At 38.8% G+C, this 22,273-nt stretch overlaps 1 protein-coding gene and 1 non-coding gene across 8 annotated transcripts in view; one reads left to right on the top strand and one right to left on the bottom strand.

The window, feature by feature from the left end:
* The window catches only part of LOC127653449 (testis-expressed protein 2-like), a 59,327-nt gene extending 41,739 nt beyond the window's left edge, over positions 1-17,588 (top strand). For 5 of the 7 annotated variants that reach the window (XM_052140145.1, XM_052140144.1, XM_052140140.1 and 2 more), the window contains exons 8-12: positions 6,919-7,039; positions 9,906-10,016; positions 14,908-15,117; positions 15,280-15,400; positions 16,610-17,588. In XM_052140145.1, coding sequence (XP_051996105.1) covers positions 6,919-7,039; positions 9,906-10,016; positions 14,908-15,117; positions 15,280-15,400; positions 16,610-16,744 — 698 coding nt within the window. In that variant the 3' untranslated portion in view covers positions 16,745-17,588. The remainder of the gene's footprint in view (positions 1-6,918; positions 7,040-9,905; positions 10,017-14,907; positions 15,118-15,279; positions 15,401-16,609) is intronic. The other 2 variants (XM_052140142.1, XM_052140141.1) reach the window with 1 other exon arrangement.
* Positions 17,589-21,085: 3,497 nt separating this feature from the next.
* On the bottom strand, positions 21,086-21,219 carry LOC127653497 (small nucleolar RNA SNORA50). The gene has a single exon (XR_007971816.1). It is a non-coding gene; the product is annotated as a small nucleolar RNA SNORA50 (small nucleolar RNA).
* Positions 21,220-22,273: the final 1,054 nt, after the last annotated feature.

Raw genomic sequence — 22,273 nt, 5'->3', positions numbered from 1 at the left:
CTGAACAGATGAGAGACACCTGTTTAACGCTTACAGAATAGTGAATAAAAGCCCATTTTTGTGTGAATTTTCTTTTGAAGATTTGTGTAAAACGGGTTAAGGCAAAGGAGGAGGCGAGAACCGGCTTGGACTCTCCTCCGTCCCTGGCAGCGGCCCTACCACTCCAGGTGGTCGTGGAGTCGCTTCCCTCTTCCCCTCGCGGACGTTGGTCCTCTCGACCCTCCGCATTTCTGGGAGACGGCAGGGCACTCCTCCGCCCCTGGTAGAGGCTCCATCGTTCCAGGCGGTCGGGGAGTCCAGTCCCCACTCGCCTTGCGGACGCCGGCCGTTCCCCACGTCTGGGCGGTCAGGCTACTCCGTCCCCCGGCGGATGCCAGCTGCGCTCCCCTGGGTGGACTACAGTGTCGAAGACTCCGTCCCGGGCATCCCTCGCCCTTCCCGGGTTTCGGCATCAGTGTAAAACGGGTTAAGGGAAAGGAGGCGAGAATCAGATAAAATTGTTTAATTAAAAACTTAACCAAATACACATAAACACACAGAGCAGCTGCATGTGTTGTTCCAGGCCAGCCCCTCCGCTCTACAGTTTGTTTTTCATCACTGATTATTCTTTAATAAGATTGACACTACTTCTGAAACAACTGCTGTGATATTTCTACGTCTGTAGACTCCACACCGCAGCTAAATACATTTGATTGAATGAGACACAATCAAATATGCTCACCTAAACTGCAGGTTCATGTTTTGGAAAGCAGTGTGACTGAACTATTGCAAGAAAAACTTAAACGTCTTGGCCCGGTCTAACCGATGAAAGCTGAATGCTATTGCATGCTGCTGAGTTTTGCACAGAGAGCGCTCTGATAATAAAACTGCAAGACGATTTGATCAAAATCAGGCAGAGGGCCAGATAAAAGTGATTGGCGGGTTGCCTGTTGAGTTTACTTTAGGCATACACTAATTTGAGTTATGTTGATTATTTTACTAAACTTTTTGGCTGGGCTTGATAGAAATGTTTTAGTTTTTCTGCTCTAGATTCATAGGCACAATTCATTTGCATGGCTGAATTTTTCAAAGTAATTAATCGTTGCATAACTGTTCTCGTGATTTAACTGAACAGTCTTTGAGATGCTGGTGCAGGGCTTATATCCACCTCTTGAGCTGCCAGAACAGGTCACATTAATTACTGCAGACAGACACTATCTGAGAGACCCAACAAGCATAATGAATCTTCATTCATCTACTGTGTTGTGATTCAGAGGGTTCCTATGCAGCGTTCACTGCTCCCGACACACTTAACACGGGGTATCTGTAGATTTTCACTTCACTTGACTAAGTTATTTATTTGTATTTTTTTGGAATGTCCTGTAAAGTCAAGTTTTCAAACAAATTAGGGAGTTCAAGTGTGATGATATCACATACTTGTGTATATAAAAAATTGAAAATTACTATACTTTTATATTTATATATACATGAATACACACACCTATATATGGGTGTATCTTTAACTTCTGGCACTGTGACTTCTTGAAGATATAATGTCATAATTATAATTTTGGGATGGTTGCATTTTATTTCACACTTTGTTTATATGATTATAGTTGAATACATGTTATAGTTAATATTTTTAGCATAGATTTTCATAGTTAAATATTGAAAGTTTCGGTCTGGGACAAGGCTAAAACAGTGCAATCTTGACATAACATAAAAGGCATTTTAAAAATACCAAATATAAATGATGACGGTCTGTTAAAAGTATTTCATATTGTGTTCATATAACAAAAAAATATATATTTTGTTAGAAAAAAATCAACCCCTGTGTGATTACCTGCTTCTGTTGCAGTAATGAACTGTAATGCTGCAGTTGTTATTTTAACTCTATTCCTCAGCTGTAGTGTGGTAGTAATCGGCTCCAATCGTGATGCTGCCATACATGCTATCAGAATGAACCTACAAGTATTTCACTCACATTCAAGTGTTTTGTTGTCAGAGAAAAACAGTTTCATTCTTGTATATTTCTTTGGAAACTCTTATTTTGACACAAATATTCTCTCCTCTGTGATGTTGAAAGTTTACATCTTCTCCCAACTTGGAAACTTGGGTGGGTGACCTTAGTTGTAGGGTGGCCAGATTCCTGCTTGTGGAAAATGGGACAGACCCCTCCCAGAAAAAATGTAATTGTCGTATTCTTACCTTGGTGCAGATCAATTCGAATTAGAGAATGCACCCGCATCTGTTGTCACCTTGTACTTTTCGCTGGCAGCAATTTTTCTCAGTGTGCCTTTCAAGAGTTTATAATAAAATGATTGTTACACTGAGTCGAGATTTATCCGGTGTCCATGCGGTGTTCATTTATGAGAACACCCGCTCCACAGATGCAGATGTCCCAGGCAGGCATAAAACAAACTCTACAACCTTGGCTAAGACTCCAATGTTGATGGTCTTGCTCTCCAGCTCATGAAAACGTCTGTCCATCTATCAGACATGACCATATTGTTCATGTTCCACTCAGTGATGCGACGAGTGACAATGATTTTCACGCAAGCCCATTCATCATAGAGTGTGGTTTCTTCAATCAAACAGAGAGCGGGGATTCTGGAGTAGAAGTGTTCGAGGCTACTCTGATTGTCTTTCCACTCTGGGATGTCTCTCAGAAGGGCCCACTCAAGTTTGTCTGTGTTCTTCAATGAGCGGCTCCAATTTTGGAGGTAATCCAACGATGCTGAATAAAAGTTTCTCACTGCACAAAAGAAATCATCCCCTCGCATGTCACCAGCTTCAACCAGGGCATCCAACTGCTTTTTAATGTCAGAGGTTATGAATGATTCCTCCAACCTGGCCTGCAAGACTTTTCTCAGGTCATGAATGTGCAAAGCCACTCCTGAGGCTGATATGTGGTCTTGCTCAACTAATTCCAGTGCAGGGTTAAAAGTGGCTGTTTGCTTGAATGTGAAGCCAATCCAAAGTTCAGTGACAGGATCACTGAAAATGTGTCTTAGAAACTTTGGGCATTTTTCTAGAGAAAGGCAGTATGCATGCAGACCACTGAAACTGTGTAAGATTCTTTCAAGTGCTGGACCAAGAGAGAGGAAATGTGTGTTGCCATGCTGCAGTACCTTCTGATAGTCCAGTTGCACAAGAGCCTCAACTCCTTTTCACCCAGTTTATTTAAGCCAAATTTCATGTAGTACAGATTTAGTAGTAAGCATTAGCAGATGGGTAAGTTTCCCTGTCCTAAGTCAGATGGGAAGAGTGTTGGGGAATCTGTTTATGGTGTAATGATGGAGCATCACCCCTACAGTGAGTGCTCACAGTGTGTGTGTGTGTGTGTGTGTGTGTGTGTGTGTGTGTGTGTGTGTGTGTGTGTGTGTGTGTGTGTGTGTGTGTGTGTGTGTGTGTGTGTGTGTGTGTGTGTCTCTTCATTCTCAAGAACTGACCTTTAACTTGCTCGGGAGGAAGTGTGTGTCGTGACGGCATGGCTTTCAAGAGGGTCAAGGGGTTCATTGCGTCTCCTGCATGAATTAAATCAAGGCAAACTCACATAAGGTGCAGACTACTGACTGTGTGCTGTTGGGATAAAATGAGTAAATCATAAAACAATGTATTGCTTGTCTTCAAATGTGAATAAAATGATTCCCACCAGATAGGTGCATCAACACCCTGGTCTGGTGATGACAAATATTACTACACTAAATGTTATTTTCTGAGAAACACAAAAGAAGACATTAAGGAATGTTCATGCTCTTTTTCATACAATTAAATTAAATGGGCATACAAAAAAAAAGTTATTTTGTTGATGCGCGTTTTGTGTTTATTTGGTAAATGTGTTTCAATCATAGTTTATGCTAATTTCTTCTTATAGAATAAAAAATGTATCCCCCTCAAGCGAGCTAATTCTTTTATGCACATTTTGGAGATATTACTCACATCTTGGTGTTTCCATCAAGCAGTTTTTATGCAATATCTCAATGTGCAAAAGAAACAAGTTGATCGAAAGCCAGCTATTGATTTTCAAATATGGTACGTTGCATCTATATGTGCATGCGTGACTGAAATTTGACTGGAACGGCAGAAGGGAAGTACATTTTATTCCATTTGCTTCTGTTGGCTTACAAAGCATTTGTATGACTTTAAAAGACTTTGAATATAGCATACAAGTAGTATTGAATACATTTATAATATTTCTATGGTGCTTTTTTGTCCTTCTTGGAGCTTAAGATCAACTTTGCGACAGATTTGACGTCAATGAATACCTAACACAATTAGTTCATGCATGTCTAAACCTTTAAACCCTTACTGTCTCACCTGGTGGCCGCGATGAAAGAAAGGTGCCTCTGGTTGTCCCTTGCAGGGTACTCCGCCTAGCAGGCTCCATATGGTTAGGATTAGGGTGGGCTAATCCCCCCACTAGGGTGGGGTTAGGGCATCTGCTGCCTTCCAGGAACAAATTGAGGCCCCTTTGTACTCACTGACGGGTCCAGTGGGAGGGGCCAGTTGTGAGTATAAGCATCAAATGTAAAACTCTTAAGATACATATAGTCATTTGTGGGGTACCATGAAATCATTCTGATTGATGATTCCTAACGTACTGTTTACATGAATGCTACATAAAGTGATGGGATTGATGTGAGCGTATATATGTATCAAGCATCAGAACTGCTATTGTGACATGTGTACATGGTACGATTATACAGCTTTCCCTTTTTTATTATATATAACACTTTTTTATTTCTGACTTCTTTACAAATCAGGACATGATGTTATACACGGCATCTTGTAGATGTAATAATCAAATAACAAAAAATGTTGAATTCAAAATGTTCAAATATACCATCTACTCATAGCAACAATTAAAACATCCAGCTTTGAAAAATACTGCCTTTGAATTGAGCGAAGAGGTCAGTTCTATTGACTGGTTTCATGTGATATCATTATATGATTTACTGTACAGTATATGACCACAATTCCACATACCTTCTGTGTGCTGCATTGTGGGATACGACAACAGTCAGCTAAAGTTTTGTTTCTATTTATAAAGCTTAACAAAGTGATTCTGCTGTTTACATACCAGAGCCAAAGTCATAAAGTCAACCAGTTAAATGTATAATACCATGGCTGTGTAAGATGTGTGACGATTGTAACATATTTAGATTGTATGACCAGTATATATTTAACATTAGGCTATAAAGTTGGGCATTAAAAAACACATACGATTTTGAAGCACAGAATTTATTCAAGCCACCAGACTACAATATAAAAACATGTACACAGCAAGTTGATATGGAAAATGCTGGATTTTTTTTTTAATTAACTACATTAACTATGCTATAAAAGAGACAACATACAAATGATAACATAAATAAAACACAATAGCAATAATTAATCATTTGCATAGGTTTGTTTGCCTCGGTTGCTTTCGGTGTTCTTTTTTTGAGCTAAAAACAGATCTTACTTTCATATAGTCAGGATCACAACAGACGTTTAGTAATATAGTGACTGAATCAGACCAGAAAACAACACGAACATTTGTATCTCCTGAATTAGTTTTTTACAGTGATATACCACTGGGTGGGTGTGCTTGCTGATCACACATCAGACTGTCCGGTTTATGGAGATGAATTGTGAATAAAATATATTTAAATGTCCGTGAAAGTCAAATCTGGCAACATTTCTGCTGCCTTCAAACCTGTACACAATTTTCTTGGCACTTAGATCAAAAGCAACTTTTGGATACTTTTATTGACGTCATTTCACAGGTGTTTCTCCATTCACCGCTGTTGCTTTACGCTGATGGTCACAAAAATGTCCAATGTGATAAGTGTGTCGTTGTGTGTGAAAAGTCATAACTCCATTACTACGTCAGTACTGAACATGCGTAGATTGTTCCAGTTTCACAAAGCAATCCGATCAAGTGTTTACATGGCAAAAATTATCTTTTCAAATGGATTACAAAAGGTTTACACCACCCCTTACAATCCAAATTAAATTTAAATCGGATGTGGCCAATTTAATCCGATTGACGTGGTTACATCGTGGTTTATTAAGATTGAGTTTCTAGTCCAGGGGGTGTTCGCTGTCCTTTTCTGCATATTGCGGCGCCATTTGTTGGTCTGTTTTACATAACGCGGTGACTCATTTTAGCTTACCACGGCCCAGTCGTCACGTTACGTGGCTGACCCACCAGCCCACTCGGTTCTCCCGATGGCCAGTCCGCCCCTGATCGGCCCCATAGTGCGTCGGCCAACCAGGAAAATGCCCGGTATGCCAGATTACCTGTCCAGCCCTGTTTCTAGTCCACTCAGAGATTATTTCATAAAACAGTGGTGAAGGTATTTGGGATCACAAAATATACTTATGCCTTTGGACGAGCACATGGCGTGTTTGAACACCAACTGCATTTTAAATTGGTATATTGTGATTGTAGGTGATGGAGGAAAAATTATTTTCCGAGTACTTACTGCCATCTATTGGAATGAACTAACTGGTTTTTCAGGGACTTAAGGCCGAAACATACTCTACGCTAGTACATGTACACAAAATATTTAAACGCTGCTGAAGCTCAAATCGTATCTGAAAATGTCATATCCAGAGATTGGCGAAACTTTACAAAGCCATTGCATGACTCTCCATTGGGAATGAATGACTCCGGTCTATCGTCTGTCACTTGTCGGATGCAGTGAAAAGGTGGCTTTACACATCTGCACTGCTCTTACACATTAGTTTGGAATGCCATAAACAAGCAGAGTTATGCTTTGAGCTATCAGCACTCTTGGAACGCCTCTCATCCAATCAGATTGGAAGACCAGAAATAACTGTTGTATTATATTTTTCTTTTGTATTGTAAAGTGATATGGCACACATATTCATGATTCTCCTCTTAAAACAGTACTGCTATTAAATCCCAAATTGTACCTTCCTTTGTAGGCCTTTGGTTTGATTTGGAAATCTCCTATAATGGTTCTTTTCTTATGACACTTGAAACCAAGATGAACCTGACCAGGCTTGGAAAGGAGGCAGAAGGTTTTGGTGAACAGGGCAAGGAAGGGTAAGAGTATGAATGTCATTACAGTAGACAAATTAATGTTTTGGATTCTTTATTTCTTGTTTTAAAGATTTAGCACTGTACCAAATGAGATGTCTTCTTCTGCTGAGATGATTCTTCTCTTGTGTTTTTATCATTTCCTCTTTCTCCTGTTTTGTTTGGACTCGTGTCTTTGTGGATGTGAACTTTTAATGGTGAGTTAAATCAGGGCTTTTCTGAAATATCTAATTAAGCCGGCGTCATACTAGCAGAGTTTTCTAATGATTTTCATGTATGAACTTGATTTACATTTTCACTGGCCAGGTAGGAGGAGACTGAGTATGTATTAGCGTATGCTAGCGGTAGGTCGTTAATCCGTTGATCGTTGGGACTCTCTGCTGAGATATTCACTTCACAAACTACTAAACAGCATCCCGCTTGTTAGAAAGTCATGGGGTGACCAAGGCATTGATCAATTAGCTTCAGGCCAAAGTCCAGTTCGTAGATAAAGGTGAAGTAAGGGTTTTACAGAAGGTCAAAAGTTCAATATTGTTCTGCCGATAAAGAATGTCTTCCAATTAAATGCGAGCGTGGACAGCGCATATGGAGGAAAGACTTGTTGCTCTTTGGAGCAAACATGCCTGTTTGTATGACAAATTATATTATATATATTATAATTATTTTATATTTTTATATATTATTTATAATTATATTATAATCTATATTGTTGTTATAGCATTTATGAGAATATACTTAATGATAATTGTACTTCTTATGTAGTTAAAGTAATAATTGATTATAATTGATCAATCGTGGCATCCTACCTTCAAATATTCTTGCATAAGATGGTTTATCTGTAATCAATAGCCGGTCATTACTGCAAAATAAACCTGTCGTTGGCGACATTATGCCTTAACGTTCTGTTAATATCGATTTATGAACTTACACATGTGTAATAAACGTGTGTGGTCTTGTCCAAACCTTTTGCCTTTCTGCTTTTTTCCATTTGCTACTGAAAATGATAAGGCACAAATTGCAAATGTTGCCATGAAACACTGATTGTTGTTCATGGTTATTGTTCGTGTTTACACTGTGCTCTTGCTCTCTGCAAGCTTTGGGTTGATTGGCTGTGAAAATGGGCCGTGATAGTGAAGCATTGAGAAAAGTCTAAGGCACTCATTTAGTGTGACACATATCCTACGTTCTTAATCGGTGAGTGTGACAGGCCCACCCACTGAGGATGGCAAGATTAACAACAATGGTCGCTTAGTGTAACACCCAATAATCGAGTTATTCCAAGTCTGCTAGTATGGTGCTTGCTTTATACTACAATTGCTGCACGCTTTAGTACTTCAGTACTTCACTCAATGCACATATTCACTATTTTGCCCTGCAAAGGCAAAATGCAGTAACTACATATTTAGTCCAAATTTAGTTATGGTTTCTCATATTATGATCTGTCCTATGACAGATGGGTTTGGCGCAACTATGCTCAGATTTAGAACAAAAATGGAGTGTGATTATATTTTGATCCACATTTGGCTAGAGCATTTTAATGACACCATTTTTCTCAGTTTAAATTTAGCTGTAATTACTGCGTTTTCCCGCATAAGGCAGTGTAGCTCTGTTTTTAAACCCTAGTAAGTTGCTTTACAGTCTAAATGGGCAGCTACCGGCAGAATCCTAACTAAAATGGAGTCCGTTAAAGCTGAAGTGTGTCATTTTTGCACCACTAACATCAGTATTAAACATGGTTTTCAACTTACTCTGAATACAAACCCCCACCCCGCCTTCTCCTACACTTGACATAGATTGAGTCAGTATTTTTGTGTCGGGCTGGACAGGCTGCTCAAAACAAACATGGCAATTGCTAAAGCGCCAAAGAGACACAATGTTTAAAATTTTTCGAAGAAAATCAACCTACGAATGGCTTACTTAGGCCTATAGTTGTCTTTGCGTAATAAGCTGGTATAGAAGAAAGTATTTTAACATTAAAAAAGTTAAACATGGGGGCCTGGGTAGTTCAGCGAGGATTGACACTGACTACCATCCCTGGAGTAGCGAGTTCAAATCCAGAGGATTCGTGGATGATGCAGAGAATAGCGTGAAGCCTACACATACCCTATAACTCCACAATAACACGCTCAAGTCACGTGATAAGATGCGCAGATTGGCAGTCTCAGATGCGGATGCAACTGAGATTCATCCCCTGCTACCCGGATTGAGGCGATTCACTACGCCACCACGAGGACTTGGAACGCATTAAGAATTGGGCATTCCAAATTGGGGTGAAAAAATAAATTAATTAATGTTACACACTCCAGCTTTAACACTCAAGTAACAATTCTCACAATTTAAAAGAGTTTAATGTTAGCATGTTGCTAACTAACAGCTTTAAGCTTATCATGAGCACATCAGAACACAAATATTTGGTGAAATTTTAGATTAAGTAATTTTCTATTTATACTTTTCAGGATGAATGAAAAATAATGAAAATTTTGCTCGACTCTGTTGCAATGCATTCTGTGATGTTACCTTGTGTGAATTTTGCCAAAGTTGAGGTAGGCTAATTTTACTGCCTACTGTGTGGGTCAGGAATGCATATAATATGATACCTAAAATATATTGCCTTGTTAGGCATCTACTAGGTTTGAGAACAGAGCTTTTTTATTACCCGATAAAGAAACTCTCTTTTTCTTATGGTCTATTGGCATAGCAAGAGTAAATTACCATGTGTTTATGTGTGCTTTGAGCGTTTTGCACATTTTAATCATATGTTGGATTGTACAATAACATCCTCTATATTCAATTATGTTGTCTTGCGTTCAGAAAACCAGTTTTAGATATGTTGCATGAGCCCTTAATGTGTCTGTATCTGTGCATGTATCAGACCCAGACCACGCACTTACTTCCTGGCAGACAGTGATGAGGAGTCATCCAGTGCGGGATCATCTGATGAGGAGGATACTGCTGAAGTGCCTGAAATTCCAGGAGTTGACAGGTGTGATGGGCAAACCTCCTTTGATTTTAGCCTACTAGTCACCTTTGTGATCAAATGTAGTTCTAAGTCTTGATTTCATGTGATAATTTTACATGGATGGTCCAAAAAGTCACATGACTAGGGAAATTTCATTTCACTGTGCTGCGGTGAAAGATGATGTCTGTGTCAATGCTCCATAAAAGAGAAAGTGAAATTGGGTGATTCTCACGAAAACTAGCCCTGGTCATATTTAACTGCAAATCAATACAAAATAAATATAAAATATACAAGTTTATTTTTTTCATAAATAAAATAAAGCCTACTTTTAGGATTTAAGATTAAAGGCTTGTGGGGTTCTCCCGGTCAGCAGTGGTGAGTATCTACCGACAGTTGTCCGAGGAAGGACAAACCACAAACTGGCAACAGGGTGTTGGGTGCCCAAGAATCATCAATGCAGTAGGGATACGAAGGCTGCTGAAACGACAGAAGATCTACCATGGCACCAATCACATAAAATGTTAATGATGGTTATTGGAGGAATGTGTCGCACCCTGCTGCATATTGGGCTGCGTAGCTGCAGAACAGCCCGAGTGCCCATGATGACCCCTGTCCACCATCGAATGCACCTACAAAATGGGCACGTGAGCGTCGGAACTAGACCTTGGAGCAGTGGAAGTAGGTCGTCTGGTCCAATGAGTCCTGTTGTCTGTACATCACTTGGACGGCCGTGTACACGTGCAGCGTTTACCAGGGGAAGTGATTCCACCAGGATGCACTGTGGGAAGTCGATAAGCCGTTGGAGGGAGTGTGATACTCTGGGCAATGTTCCTCTGGGAAACCCTGGGTCCGGCCATTTATGTGGACGTCAATTTGACATGTGCCACCTCCATAAACATTGTTGCAGACCAGGTACACCCTGTGTGGTATTCCCTGATGGCAGTGGCCTCTTTTAGTTGGATAATGCACCCTGCCACACTGCACACATTGTTCAGGAATGGTTTGAGGAACATGATGAAGATTACAAGGTGTTGCCTTGGCCTCCAGATTCCCCAGACCTCAATACGATTGAGCATCTGTGGGATCTGGATCAACAAGTCCGATCCACGATAACTCCATCTTGCAACTTACAGGACTTGAGGGATTTGCTGCTAATGCCTTTGTGCCAGATACCACAGGACACCTTCAGGAGTCTTGTAGATTCCATGCCTCGGCGGGTCTGCTCTGTTTTGGCAGCACATGGAGTCATAATGTTTTGGCTCATCAGTGTTTGTTTCTTTTGAATTTGGGGTAAAAAGGACCAGGACATTTTCTTGACAGGTTTTGTAAGAATTACGCAATGATACAAATACATCTACTATATTTCATGTATAGAACATTTACTGTAGAGTAAGGTTCGGGAACCTTTTTTCACTAAGGAGCCAATTTTTATATTTTTGATTACCGTAATTTCCGGACTATAAGCCGCAACTTTTTTCCCACGCTTTGAACCTCGCGGCTTAAACAACGACGCGGCTAATATATGGGTTTTTTCCGCTTTCTTTCCCGCTTTCTTTCCCGCTTTTTTTTGGTGGCATGAAGCTTTCATTAGACCAATGAAATTGCCGAACGGGTTAAGGTCAAACAACTTTTTTGTTTACTGTTTAGATTAAATCGAGCGTGCTCAAACTTCCCATCATTCTGATTACGGTAGTCATTTTGTCACCCTCAAGACACGGAGAAATGCATATGATGCAGCTTTCAAGTTGAAGGCGATTGATCTGGCTGTTGGAAAAGGAAATAGAGCTGCTGCACGAGAGACGTTGGAAACAGCAGCGTGATGAATTGACTCAGTGCAAAAAGACAACTAAAGCTGAGGCTATTCTTCTCCGACACTGAAGGAGATGACTTCAGTGGTTTCATGTGCACAAGAGGAGGAAGATAGTGACCAATGACTTTCTTGGTAGGCTACTGTTTACTGCTAATTTTTTATTTTTTGTTACAAGCCGTGTGTGGCAGCGGGGCGTGGTCAAGCGCCCGTCCGGGAGAGAAAAGCGGTAAGGGCGCTTACACCTGAGCTAATGTCTAACACCTGTGTCTAATTTCAGTAAGCGTGGGGAGAGCGGCATAAAAAGGCAGCAGAGAGAGTGTGAGAGAGAGTGTGAGAGAGAGTGTGAGAGAGAGAGTGAGTGAGTGAGTGAGCGAGTGAGTGACAGACAGACAGACAGACAGACAGACAGACAGACAGACATGTCAGTCTAGTGTTGGCGCATAGAAGACCAAGAATTGAGAAACTTTATAAAATTGATTGTAAACATTGCTGTGGCCATTAAAAGCCTTACCTGGAACGTCAAGTGCCCTGCTTCACGTGTCCTTCTTGGGAACACTGTCACACTGGCACCAGCCAGTTTTCAGCACTTGATGTAAGCGCCCTTACCGCTTTTCTCTCCCGGACAGGTGCTTGACCACGCCCCCGCTGCCACACAGTGTATCGTTAAAGCCTATTTATTTTTGTTACAAGCCGTGTTTCGTTAAAGCCTGTGTAAAGTTCATTTGTTTCAATGTACCGGTAGGCACCTGCGGCTTATAGACAGGTGCGGCTTATTTATGTTCAAAATAATAATTTTTTTAAAATTCAGTGGGTGCGGCTTATATTCAGGTGCGCTCAATAGTCCGGAAATTACGGTAATGCATTTTTTCGAAATGAATAATTTACTATTTTCAAAAACAAAGTTTTTCAATAAAATAAAATGTTTATATTGCCCATAGACTACTCAAAAACAAACAAATATGCAAAAATGAATAGGTAATATGTTGCAATATGGAATTGAGTACACGTGTTTGTGCTGGTCTCCATAAAATTCAATTTTATAATTTTTCAGGAAAATTTTTACTTCCCTTTTGGGCTTGGCAATATGTAAAAAATATTAACGATAATTGCCTTGATAATATTGCGATATCCGATTATATGGTCAACCCCCCTTCCAAGGGTCAGTGAATATTTTTGCATTATTCATTTTGCTTTTTAAAATAATTATTGAATCATGAAAAACTTAAACATTTCTAAATTCAAATTGCACTTTAAACAAAATTAAAAAAAAGGAATTAAAATAAAGTGATTAAAGTTATATATATATATATATATATATATATATATATATATATATATATATATATATATATATATATATATATATATATATATATATATATATATATATATATATATATATATATATAAAACCACCTCCCCAAATCCAAACATTTACCATCTCCAATGGAGATTGTTGTCATGGATGCATCTGTCAATGACACCAGGTGAAAAATTGTGAAAGAAAATAAAATGGAACAAAATTTTAGGTTGAAGGTGAAAGTATCTTGTATTACTTTATGATTTAATCATTTTCGTCTTTGTTTCTTTAATACAAATAAACCTGTATATATTACTGAACCCGCAGAGTTGCGTTCACAATGTGGAAGAGTGAACTGCTCCATGGAAATAAAGTGAAACTCATAGCACCTCACGAGATGATCGGAGATCATTTGCAGCATTCTCATAGATTACATTATTCTTACAGTTTTCAGACGAATGAAACTGAGAAAAAGGAGTGATAACTCTTTACATGCTCTTGATCCATGAGACAGGGTCTTGCTGCATGCCTTGGAACAAACAACGAATCAGACACGAGCATTGACTGCTTTTGTTTGTCTGTTCTTGAAAATATAATAAAGTGTGTTTCTCAAAGCGCATTTTTTTGACTACCAGCATTTCTTGTCATGTGTCACTCTGAGACATCTTACAGGTCACCCATCTGTTGCAGGTAGATGAGCAAAATTACTCTGCATGAAATACATTTGGAGGAGGAGCTTGCAACTGGATTGAGCCTTGTCGCATTTTGCGGGTGTCAGGTGCTATTTCACACCCTGGGCGAACATAAAAAATAACAAACGTTCATAAAATCGCTCGTAGAAAATGCTCTTAACAGCTAAAATCAATAGTTATTGGGAAACAAGGCTCAGAACTTTATGTATGTGCGTGTCTCGGAGAAGCAATTTCATTGCACTTGTGAACAGCGGAGCTTACTGCGCACATATATAATCAGACACGCGTCAGCGACTTTTCTTTCATCTGTTCTTCAAAATATAATCCTGTTTTGTCAAATGCACATCTTTGTGTCTAATTTCTTGTAATATATCACTCCGAGAAGTCTTACAGGTTGCCTTCTACAGTGGCCGGTACATCAGCAAAATACTCTGCATGAAAAATCCACATTTGGCGGGTGTTCATTTCAAACCTTGTTCACCAGGAGTAGGCTGTACGTCAAATTTGGGAGAAAGGAAATCAAATTGTGTCATTGACTTCAAGCTTTGCAATCGCACCCACACTTTCTGCTGGAAAATTACCTCTAGAAAGTTTTAAATGATCATGTGTTGGTGAATGGAGAGTCACCCGGCGAGCCACTTGATTTTTAACAAAGATCCACAGGATCCCGACCCCTGCTGTAGAAGCCCCCCCCATATTTAATTATTTCAATATGGGGGGGGGCTTCTACAGCATTAAATAAAACTATTTAATTACGCTACATTAATGTTTGCCTTATTGTTAATCTTATTGACCAACTGAGCAAAATTTCACTTTGTATTTTCCCACTCACATTTGTGACTAAGAATAAAGGATATACTTTTACAAAGTTGTTTAAACCTTTTGTAGTAAAGACATCCAGTTTGTTTCACTATGTTTTCCAAGTAAAATACATGTGGTCATTTATGTGGTATTAAATGTAATCATTCTCAGGCAAATATCTCTAGAGATGTGAGATTTAGTTCCCAACACCCAGAGTGCTGCGATAGGATCTGTAAATGAGTCAAAGTTATTGTGTAGGTTAGTATGATACTGCATGAATAACTGGAACTGGAGCTTCTCTCTTCTTCACAGTTTTGTTGGGGGTCACCGGCCTAGTAAAATCATGCGCTTTGTGGACAAGATCACAAAGTCCAAGTATTTCCAGAAAGCCACAGAGACCGAATTCATCAAGAAGAAGATGGAGGAGGTGTCAAATACCCCTCTGGTCCTGACGGTGGAGGTGCAGGAGTGTCGAGGAACTCTCGCTGTCAACATCCCACCACCTCCAACAGACAGGATATGGTATATCATATGCTGTTGAAATGACTGAATCCAGCACGCCACCTGCTGGCAACTCAATACATGTGTAGTCACATTTCATGTCCATGTACTGTACAAAGATTAAGAATGGAATTGGTTTTAAAATGCATTTAAATCAGAGTTCAGTGAAAACATGTTTTTCAGGTATGGTTTCAGAAGACCTCCTCATCTGGAGCTGAAAGCTCGGCCTAAACTGGGAGAGAGAGAGGTCACATTCGCTCATGTCACAGACTGGATAGAGAAAAAACTAGATCAGGAATTTCAGGTAACCCTGTTTGAAATATAGTTCCATAAGAAGCTCAGCAGTTAAATTTACTTTGCATATGTGATTTATGTTTTCTGTATCAGTCAAATTTTTTGTCACACACAAATTGCACAAAACAAAAGTAATGGTTCATTGTACCCACGCAACATTTTTCCACGATTCACGGAAGCCCGTTTTTGTTTTCCAGTCTCCAGCATTTTCACTCGGACCAGCAAATGCCCTTGAGATGAGATGTTTAGCGTATTAAATTTGTAAAAACTGACAAATAAAAAACATGTGGCTCCATAGCGCCGATATTTTACAGAGTCACAATGTCTGTCTTTTGACAGAACCTCAAGAGACGATGGCCCAAGGTTAGTTAAGTTGATATCATTAACTACTTTGAGTTGTTATGACATCCACCAACTGCACAAGCTGAGACTGGACTCATTTTTACTCAAACTGACACTTAAAATGGTTGTTGTTCTCCATCTGGATCGCTCGTTTTGGTAGTTTTCCGATTTGCTTCTTATGGAGTCCAGAACCAGAAAACAGTCAAATGCAATGAGAATCAGCATGGCGCTGCCCAGTGGTTGGTCAGGAAAACTGTGGATAACACAGAGGTAATGTGTCTGATTGGTTGATACACATTCCAAAGTGTTCATTTTAATTATATGGCTTTGAAGTAGTTATAAGTTTGTTGACTACATTAGTTGCGTATCACTTTACCTCGTACTTACAGACACTTTCAAAATAGGAACTTAGGGATGTTTCTAAGAAAGTACTTAATTGTTAATGAAACACAAAAGCGTTTTTTATGGATGAAAATATGAAAAATGTCTTGAAATGCATCTATGTGAGGTAACTGGTATAAGCAGTCTCAAGACTACTAAATTTTTTGAAACATTTAAGCTAAAGTGTCATTTCAAATAATGATTGTTTGAATAGCTTACACATTTACCTGTACCAATAGTCCTGTACCAAACTCACTTTTCGGGGAAAGTAGCGTTCATGCCTTATAGTTGTCTCAGCATATTAAGCTAAGATAGATTTTTAACACCAACAAAAATATTACACACATCAGCTTTAATACACACACACGGTTACATTGTATTTTCAATAATTCAATGGTCCATTGTCAATTACTCTAATTATTTGTTTGCTGTTTTAAGGGAAGGTTTTTATTTATTTATTCTGTCATTATTTTGTTGCTTCCATTGCCTTCCACAGAAAATATTTGTAATGCCAAACATGGATGACGTCTGGCTACCTATTATGCACTCTGCCACGGACACACGCTCCAATGCCAATGCCTTGAAGGACGAAGAACCTTTGGATCCTGAGGAATCCATTAATGACATGTGAAGAGTCATTGCTACAAAAGATTAAATTCGAAAGTCCCACAAGGGCAAGAAAATACCTGTTCTGACAGGTGCCATATCAGCCATTAAACAGAGCTGTGAATAATTTGAACACATACATAACTACAATAAAGGACAATATTGCTTGCCTGCTTCTGATTTATATTGGGCCATTGTTTTGCCTTCAAGAGGGTCATAAGAGTTGTCATAGGTGACAGAAGAACAGTGTCTCCAAATGCACATGCTATTGACCCTCAAACAGAACAAAGAGATTTTGAGAAAGTATGAAATTGCACTTTGAATCAAAAGCATACATGAAATGGGAGTGAAGCAACTAATGGAGAGGCAGCAGAGAACATAGAGGGGTACATACAGTATGTCTGGGTGAAATGTACACTTCCTCTTTTGATTTACGCCATCTTACCTCAAGTCCTGGGAGACATATGGCAGTCAATGCAAAGAGGTCTACAATACCTGGAGAGAGCTATTCATTACTATTCCTATTGATTATAGTCGTTTGGTTCCATCTTTGCTCATAGGCTGTACACAAAACTACCGTAGCTACCAAGTGATTAATGACGTCATGACAATGCTGATTGACCCCAGAAAGACGTGTATAGTCCCAAAGCAGTCAGGCAGCAGAAAGGGAGTTGATTTCACACTTTTAAGAAGGATAAAAAAAAAAAAAAAACCTGGCCACTGTTAAAGCATCTACTTCAATTCAATGAAATATTTGCAATTTATACATTGCTTGCAAAAACAAATATTTTGGCAGGTTATTTTTAATTGGCTGTCAACGGAGGAAAATGCTTTTTGCACCTACAGGTGAAACTCGAAAAATTAGAATGTCGTGCAAAAGTTCATTAATTTCAGTAATTCAACTTAAAAGGTGAAACTAATATATTATATAGACTCATTACAAGCAAAGTAAGATATTTCAAGCCTTTATTCGATATCATTTTGATGATTATGGCTTACAGCTTATGAAAACCCCAGAATCTCAGAAAATTAGAATATTACATTAAATCAATAAAAAAAAAGGATTTTAAATACAGAAATGTCGGCTCTCTGAAAAGTATAATCATGCATATGTACTCAGTACTTGGTTTGGGCCCCTTTTGCATTAATTACTGCCTCAATGCGGCGTGGCATGGATGCTATCAGCCTGTGGCACTGCTGAGGTGTTATGGAAGACCAAGATGCTTCAATAGCGGCCTTCAGCTCTTCTGCATTGTTTGGTCTCATGTCTCTCATCTTTCTCTTGGCAATGCCCCATAGATTCTCTATGGGGTTCAGGTCAGGCGAGTTTGCTGGCCAATCAAGCACAGTAATACCATGGTCATTGAACCAGGTTTTGGTACTTTTGGCAGTGTGGGCAGGTGCCAAGTCCTGCTGGAAAATGAAGTCAGCATCTCCATAAAGCTTGTCTGCTGAAGGAAGCATGAAGTTCTCTAAAATGTCCCGGTAGACGGCTGCGTTGACTCTGGACTTAATAAAGCACAGTGGACCAACACCAGCCGATGACATGGCTCCCCAAACCAACACAGACTGTGGAAACTTCACACTGGACTTCAAGCATCTTGGATTGTGTGCCTCTCCCTCCAGACTCTGGGATCTTGGTTTCCAAATGAGATGCAAAATTTGCTCTCATCAGAAAAGAGGACTTTGGACCACTGAGCAACAGACCAGTTCTTTTTTTTCTTTAGCCCAGGTAAGACGTTTGACATTTGAAGCCCGTGTCCAGGACCCGTCTGTGTGTGTGGTGGCTCTTGATGCAGTAACTCCAGCCTCAGTCCACTCCTTGTGAAGCTCCCCCACACATTTGAATGGCCTTTTCCTGACAATCCTCTCCAGGCTATGGTCATCCCTGCTGCTTGTGCACCTTTTTCTTCCACACTTTTCCCTTCCACTTAACTTTCTATTAATGTGCTTTGATACAGCACTTTGAGAACATCCAACTTCTTTTGCAATTACCTTTTGAGGCTTTCCCTCCTTGTGGAGGGTGTCAATGATGGTTTTCTGCACAACTGTCAGGTCAGCAGTCTTCCCCATGATTGTGAATTCAACTGAACCAGACTGAGAGACCATTTAAAGGCTCAGGAACCCTTTGCAGGTGTTTAGCTGATTAGAGTGTGACACTTTGAGCCTACAATACTGAACCTTTTCACAATATTCTAATTTTCTGAGATTCTGAATTTGGGGTTTTCATAAGCTGTAAGCCATAATCATCAAAATTATATCAAATAAAGGCTTGAAATATCTTACTTTGCTTGTAATGAGTCTACATAATATATTAGTTTCACCTTTTAAGTTGAATTACTGAAATTAATGAACTTTTGCACGATATTCTAATTTTTCGAGTTTCACCTGTATGATGGTTTAGAACCAGCCAAACCTTAATTCCCTTGATTTAGAGCAAATAATCAATTATCTTTCACGCTTTTACTTCAAATCAAGACTTTTTTTATTTGTATAGCTTCTTACGCAACACACATAATTTCAAAGCAGCTTTACAGAAAAGCATGCATTAACAGAAAATGAAACCGTAATATCTATAAAGTCTTAGAGCCCCCAAATGCTTGGTCTACACATAAAATTTACAGAGGATCTTTGCGGACCATCTTGGAGGGTCTTATATTTGATGTTGTGCATTCTGTAACAGTTATGGATGCATTTGATAATCCTTAATGAACTAGGTCAAAAGCAGGCAGTTCCGAGATTTGAACCCATGTATGATTTCATTGTCATATGCTACTAGCAGAAAAAAGTTTGTTAGACACCACAGACATACTAGTAACATCATCATCATCATCCTCCTACAGTTACTGCTGCCTGAGCCCTCGGTGTGGCGTTGGATTATGCAATTAGATCAATTTCACTGTGTTCAAGAGGGACACCTGCCAATAATCCCTCAGTGTTCCCTACTCAAGCAGACTATACTAGTGGATAGGGTTCAAGAGTTTATGTCTTGCTCCTGCAATGGGCTAGATCAATGGTTTTCAACTAGTGTCGTGACCCAAAAATGGTTTGCCAGTCCGCAGAGAAAATCAATGCTAAATGCAAATAATACAATGCAACTAACCATATAATCATGCATAGAATGGCTAAATTAATAGTCCTGTCAATGTTTAAAGTGGAGGAGAAAGGTTAAAGGAAAATAGAACCCAGACTACACTAGATATGGGTTCACTTACTGACTACAATAGTAATGTTTCCATCCGATACAAATTTATGTGAAAAAATCTGAATATCGCAAAATAGTTTGGCAAAGCAAATTTACTTGCAATTGGTGGCAAATGCCTTGTATCTGGGAACAAAAATGTGCCAGACAGTATATCATTCAAATATTTGAATATAAATACTTTGGCTCACATGACTGGAGGTGTCATGTGTGGGGTTTTTTATGCTGGAGATTTCATTTGGATCTGGACTTTTCCATACAGCTTTAATGGTAAATCCCAAAATTTTTATAAATATAGCTGGAAATCCAAGTGGTGAGATTTGTGGGACGAATCAAAATTCATACTTATGTCTTGTTAATCATTTTAGGTATACACAGTTCATGGTAATATTAATGCATTTCAGTGTTTGATTTTAATGGCATTTTGTTTATTTATGATTAAATCATTTTGGTAGTGTGTTGGGCCTCCATCTGATAAAATTGTTAAATGCTAAATCTGGGCCCTGAAGAAGAACCAGTTGAGAACCAATGATCTAGTGAGCACATTCCATTTCCAACTATGATGTACTCATCTGGAGAAGCTTGTTGAATGTACAAATAATTGCTTAACTGTTTGTCCAACATATTTGGCACCATATTTTGTTTTGTCAAGTATTGATATCTGTGTTGTTAATCATGGTCTTATTTACGGTACAAGCAGCATCATGTTGGTAGTCTTTGTTTGTGGTAAGAAAACTTTTATCAGGTTATGATAAACTAAAATGACATCTAAAATGATGGCCATATCAATGTAAAAACATAATTTAAATTGCAGGTCTGAAATTACAAAGTGTACATACACACGTAAGGAGGTTTGTATCTTAGCGGTTGCCAAGGTGGCCTCTGGTACATGTTTTATTTTAGCCCAAATATCAATATTACATGTGCTTTGATTGCAAAAACATTTGTATTACCATTTATTTTTCAATATTGCATACATAATTGATCTCTGTACTCTCTGCCAATTGCTATTTCATTTGCACCTTGTCAAAATGTTGAATTATGTTCAGCCATATTGTGACAAAATGATTGTTTGTGGAGATTGATAAACAGCTTTTGCAAAAATAATTATTGGGCTAGATATTACTTCCATACCAGTCTGCACAGAAATAGTAATTGAGAAGAAACTGTAGTTTGCTTTTAAAAGAGCAACTTGGAGGGAAATCCAAGAGGCTCCAGTTATAACAAGCCTTTACTTTTGCACTGTTGCTTGGCCCATTGAGCCATGGAAAGGCTTCACAGGTTCAAATACAGTGCTGATACATGTAACACTAACACAAATGGAAGACACAAACATTCAAACTACTCTTTTTATTGATTAATACACCAACACTTACATCTATCCACAGTTTTATTCAAAATGCTTACATTGAAAAAAAAAAATATTGGACAGATTCAAATCTACAAAACACCAAGAAATTAAAGCTATTTATTGGACAAAAAAAAATTCTCTAGTTCTAAACACTTTGGCACGTAATCATGGATTTCTGAAGGACTAGCTTTTTTTCTGCTCGAGTTTCATGAATTTGGTCCAATGTCATTACAATGAACAAGGCATGAGTAATACACAAACAAACCAGGAAATTCAGTCTTCGGGGCTTTCCAGATCCACCTTATGACCCTGTTAAAATAAGTGAATTCAAAATGAATAAACAGCTTTAACAAAGAATTGAAAATGGTTCATTATTAGTCTGGTCAGCGATTTCAGTTGACATCATTAAATATCAGCAGTCTAACGCGTTAGAAACATCATTCCAGATAAACGTAAAAAAATTACGTTTTAAAGGATACAGGCCTGTTCTTACCGTTAGTCACCGAAGCACTCAACTGCAACCATTAGCCATCCTAATGGAGAAAAAAAAATATTATTTTCCATAACCGAGCAAACATGATAAGGCCTTAAGTGCATTTGAAATGAATATTTTCTATAGATATATATACATACTGAAGCTGAGATCAGCCATACTGCAGACACGTGTTCATGAGTGCCACGTGCTCACCACGCATACATTTGAATACAAAAACGCAACAAAACAAACAAATAAAATGCAACAAACATATTTTTGGCGTCGTTCTAATTATTTTAAAGGACCCTAATTTTATTTAATAATTTTAATGTTAGATAAGGTTGTTTGTCTGCAGATATACTCACCTGATTCAGCCTGATAATATAATAAATTCATCGATGTTCAATCGATAATGTTAAATTAATCATCCTCTGAAATGCTCTTTACAGTTCACGGTGCAAAAAGGATCCTTTCATCTAAACGTCTGTCTGTGACTCCACTCACTGTCGTACACGGTCGCATTGAA

Source organism: Xyrauchen texanus, chromosome 12, assembly GCF_025860055.1.
Source record: "Xyrauchen texanus isolate HMW12.3.18 chromosome 12, RBS_HiC_50CHRs, whole genome shotgun sequence".
NCBI lineage: Eukaryota > Metazoa > Chordata > Actinopteri > Cypriniformes > Catostomidae > Xyrauchen > Xyrauchen texanus.
The sequence above is the reverse complement of the archived record's forward strand: the minus strand, read 5'-3'. Positions and strand labels throughout refer to the sequence as shown.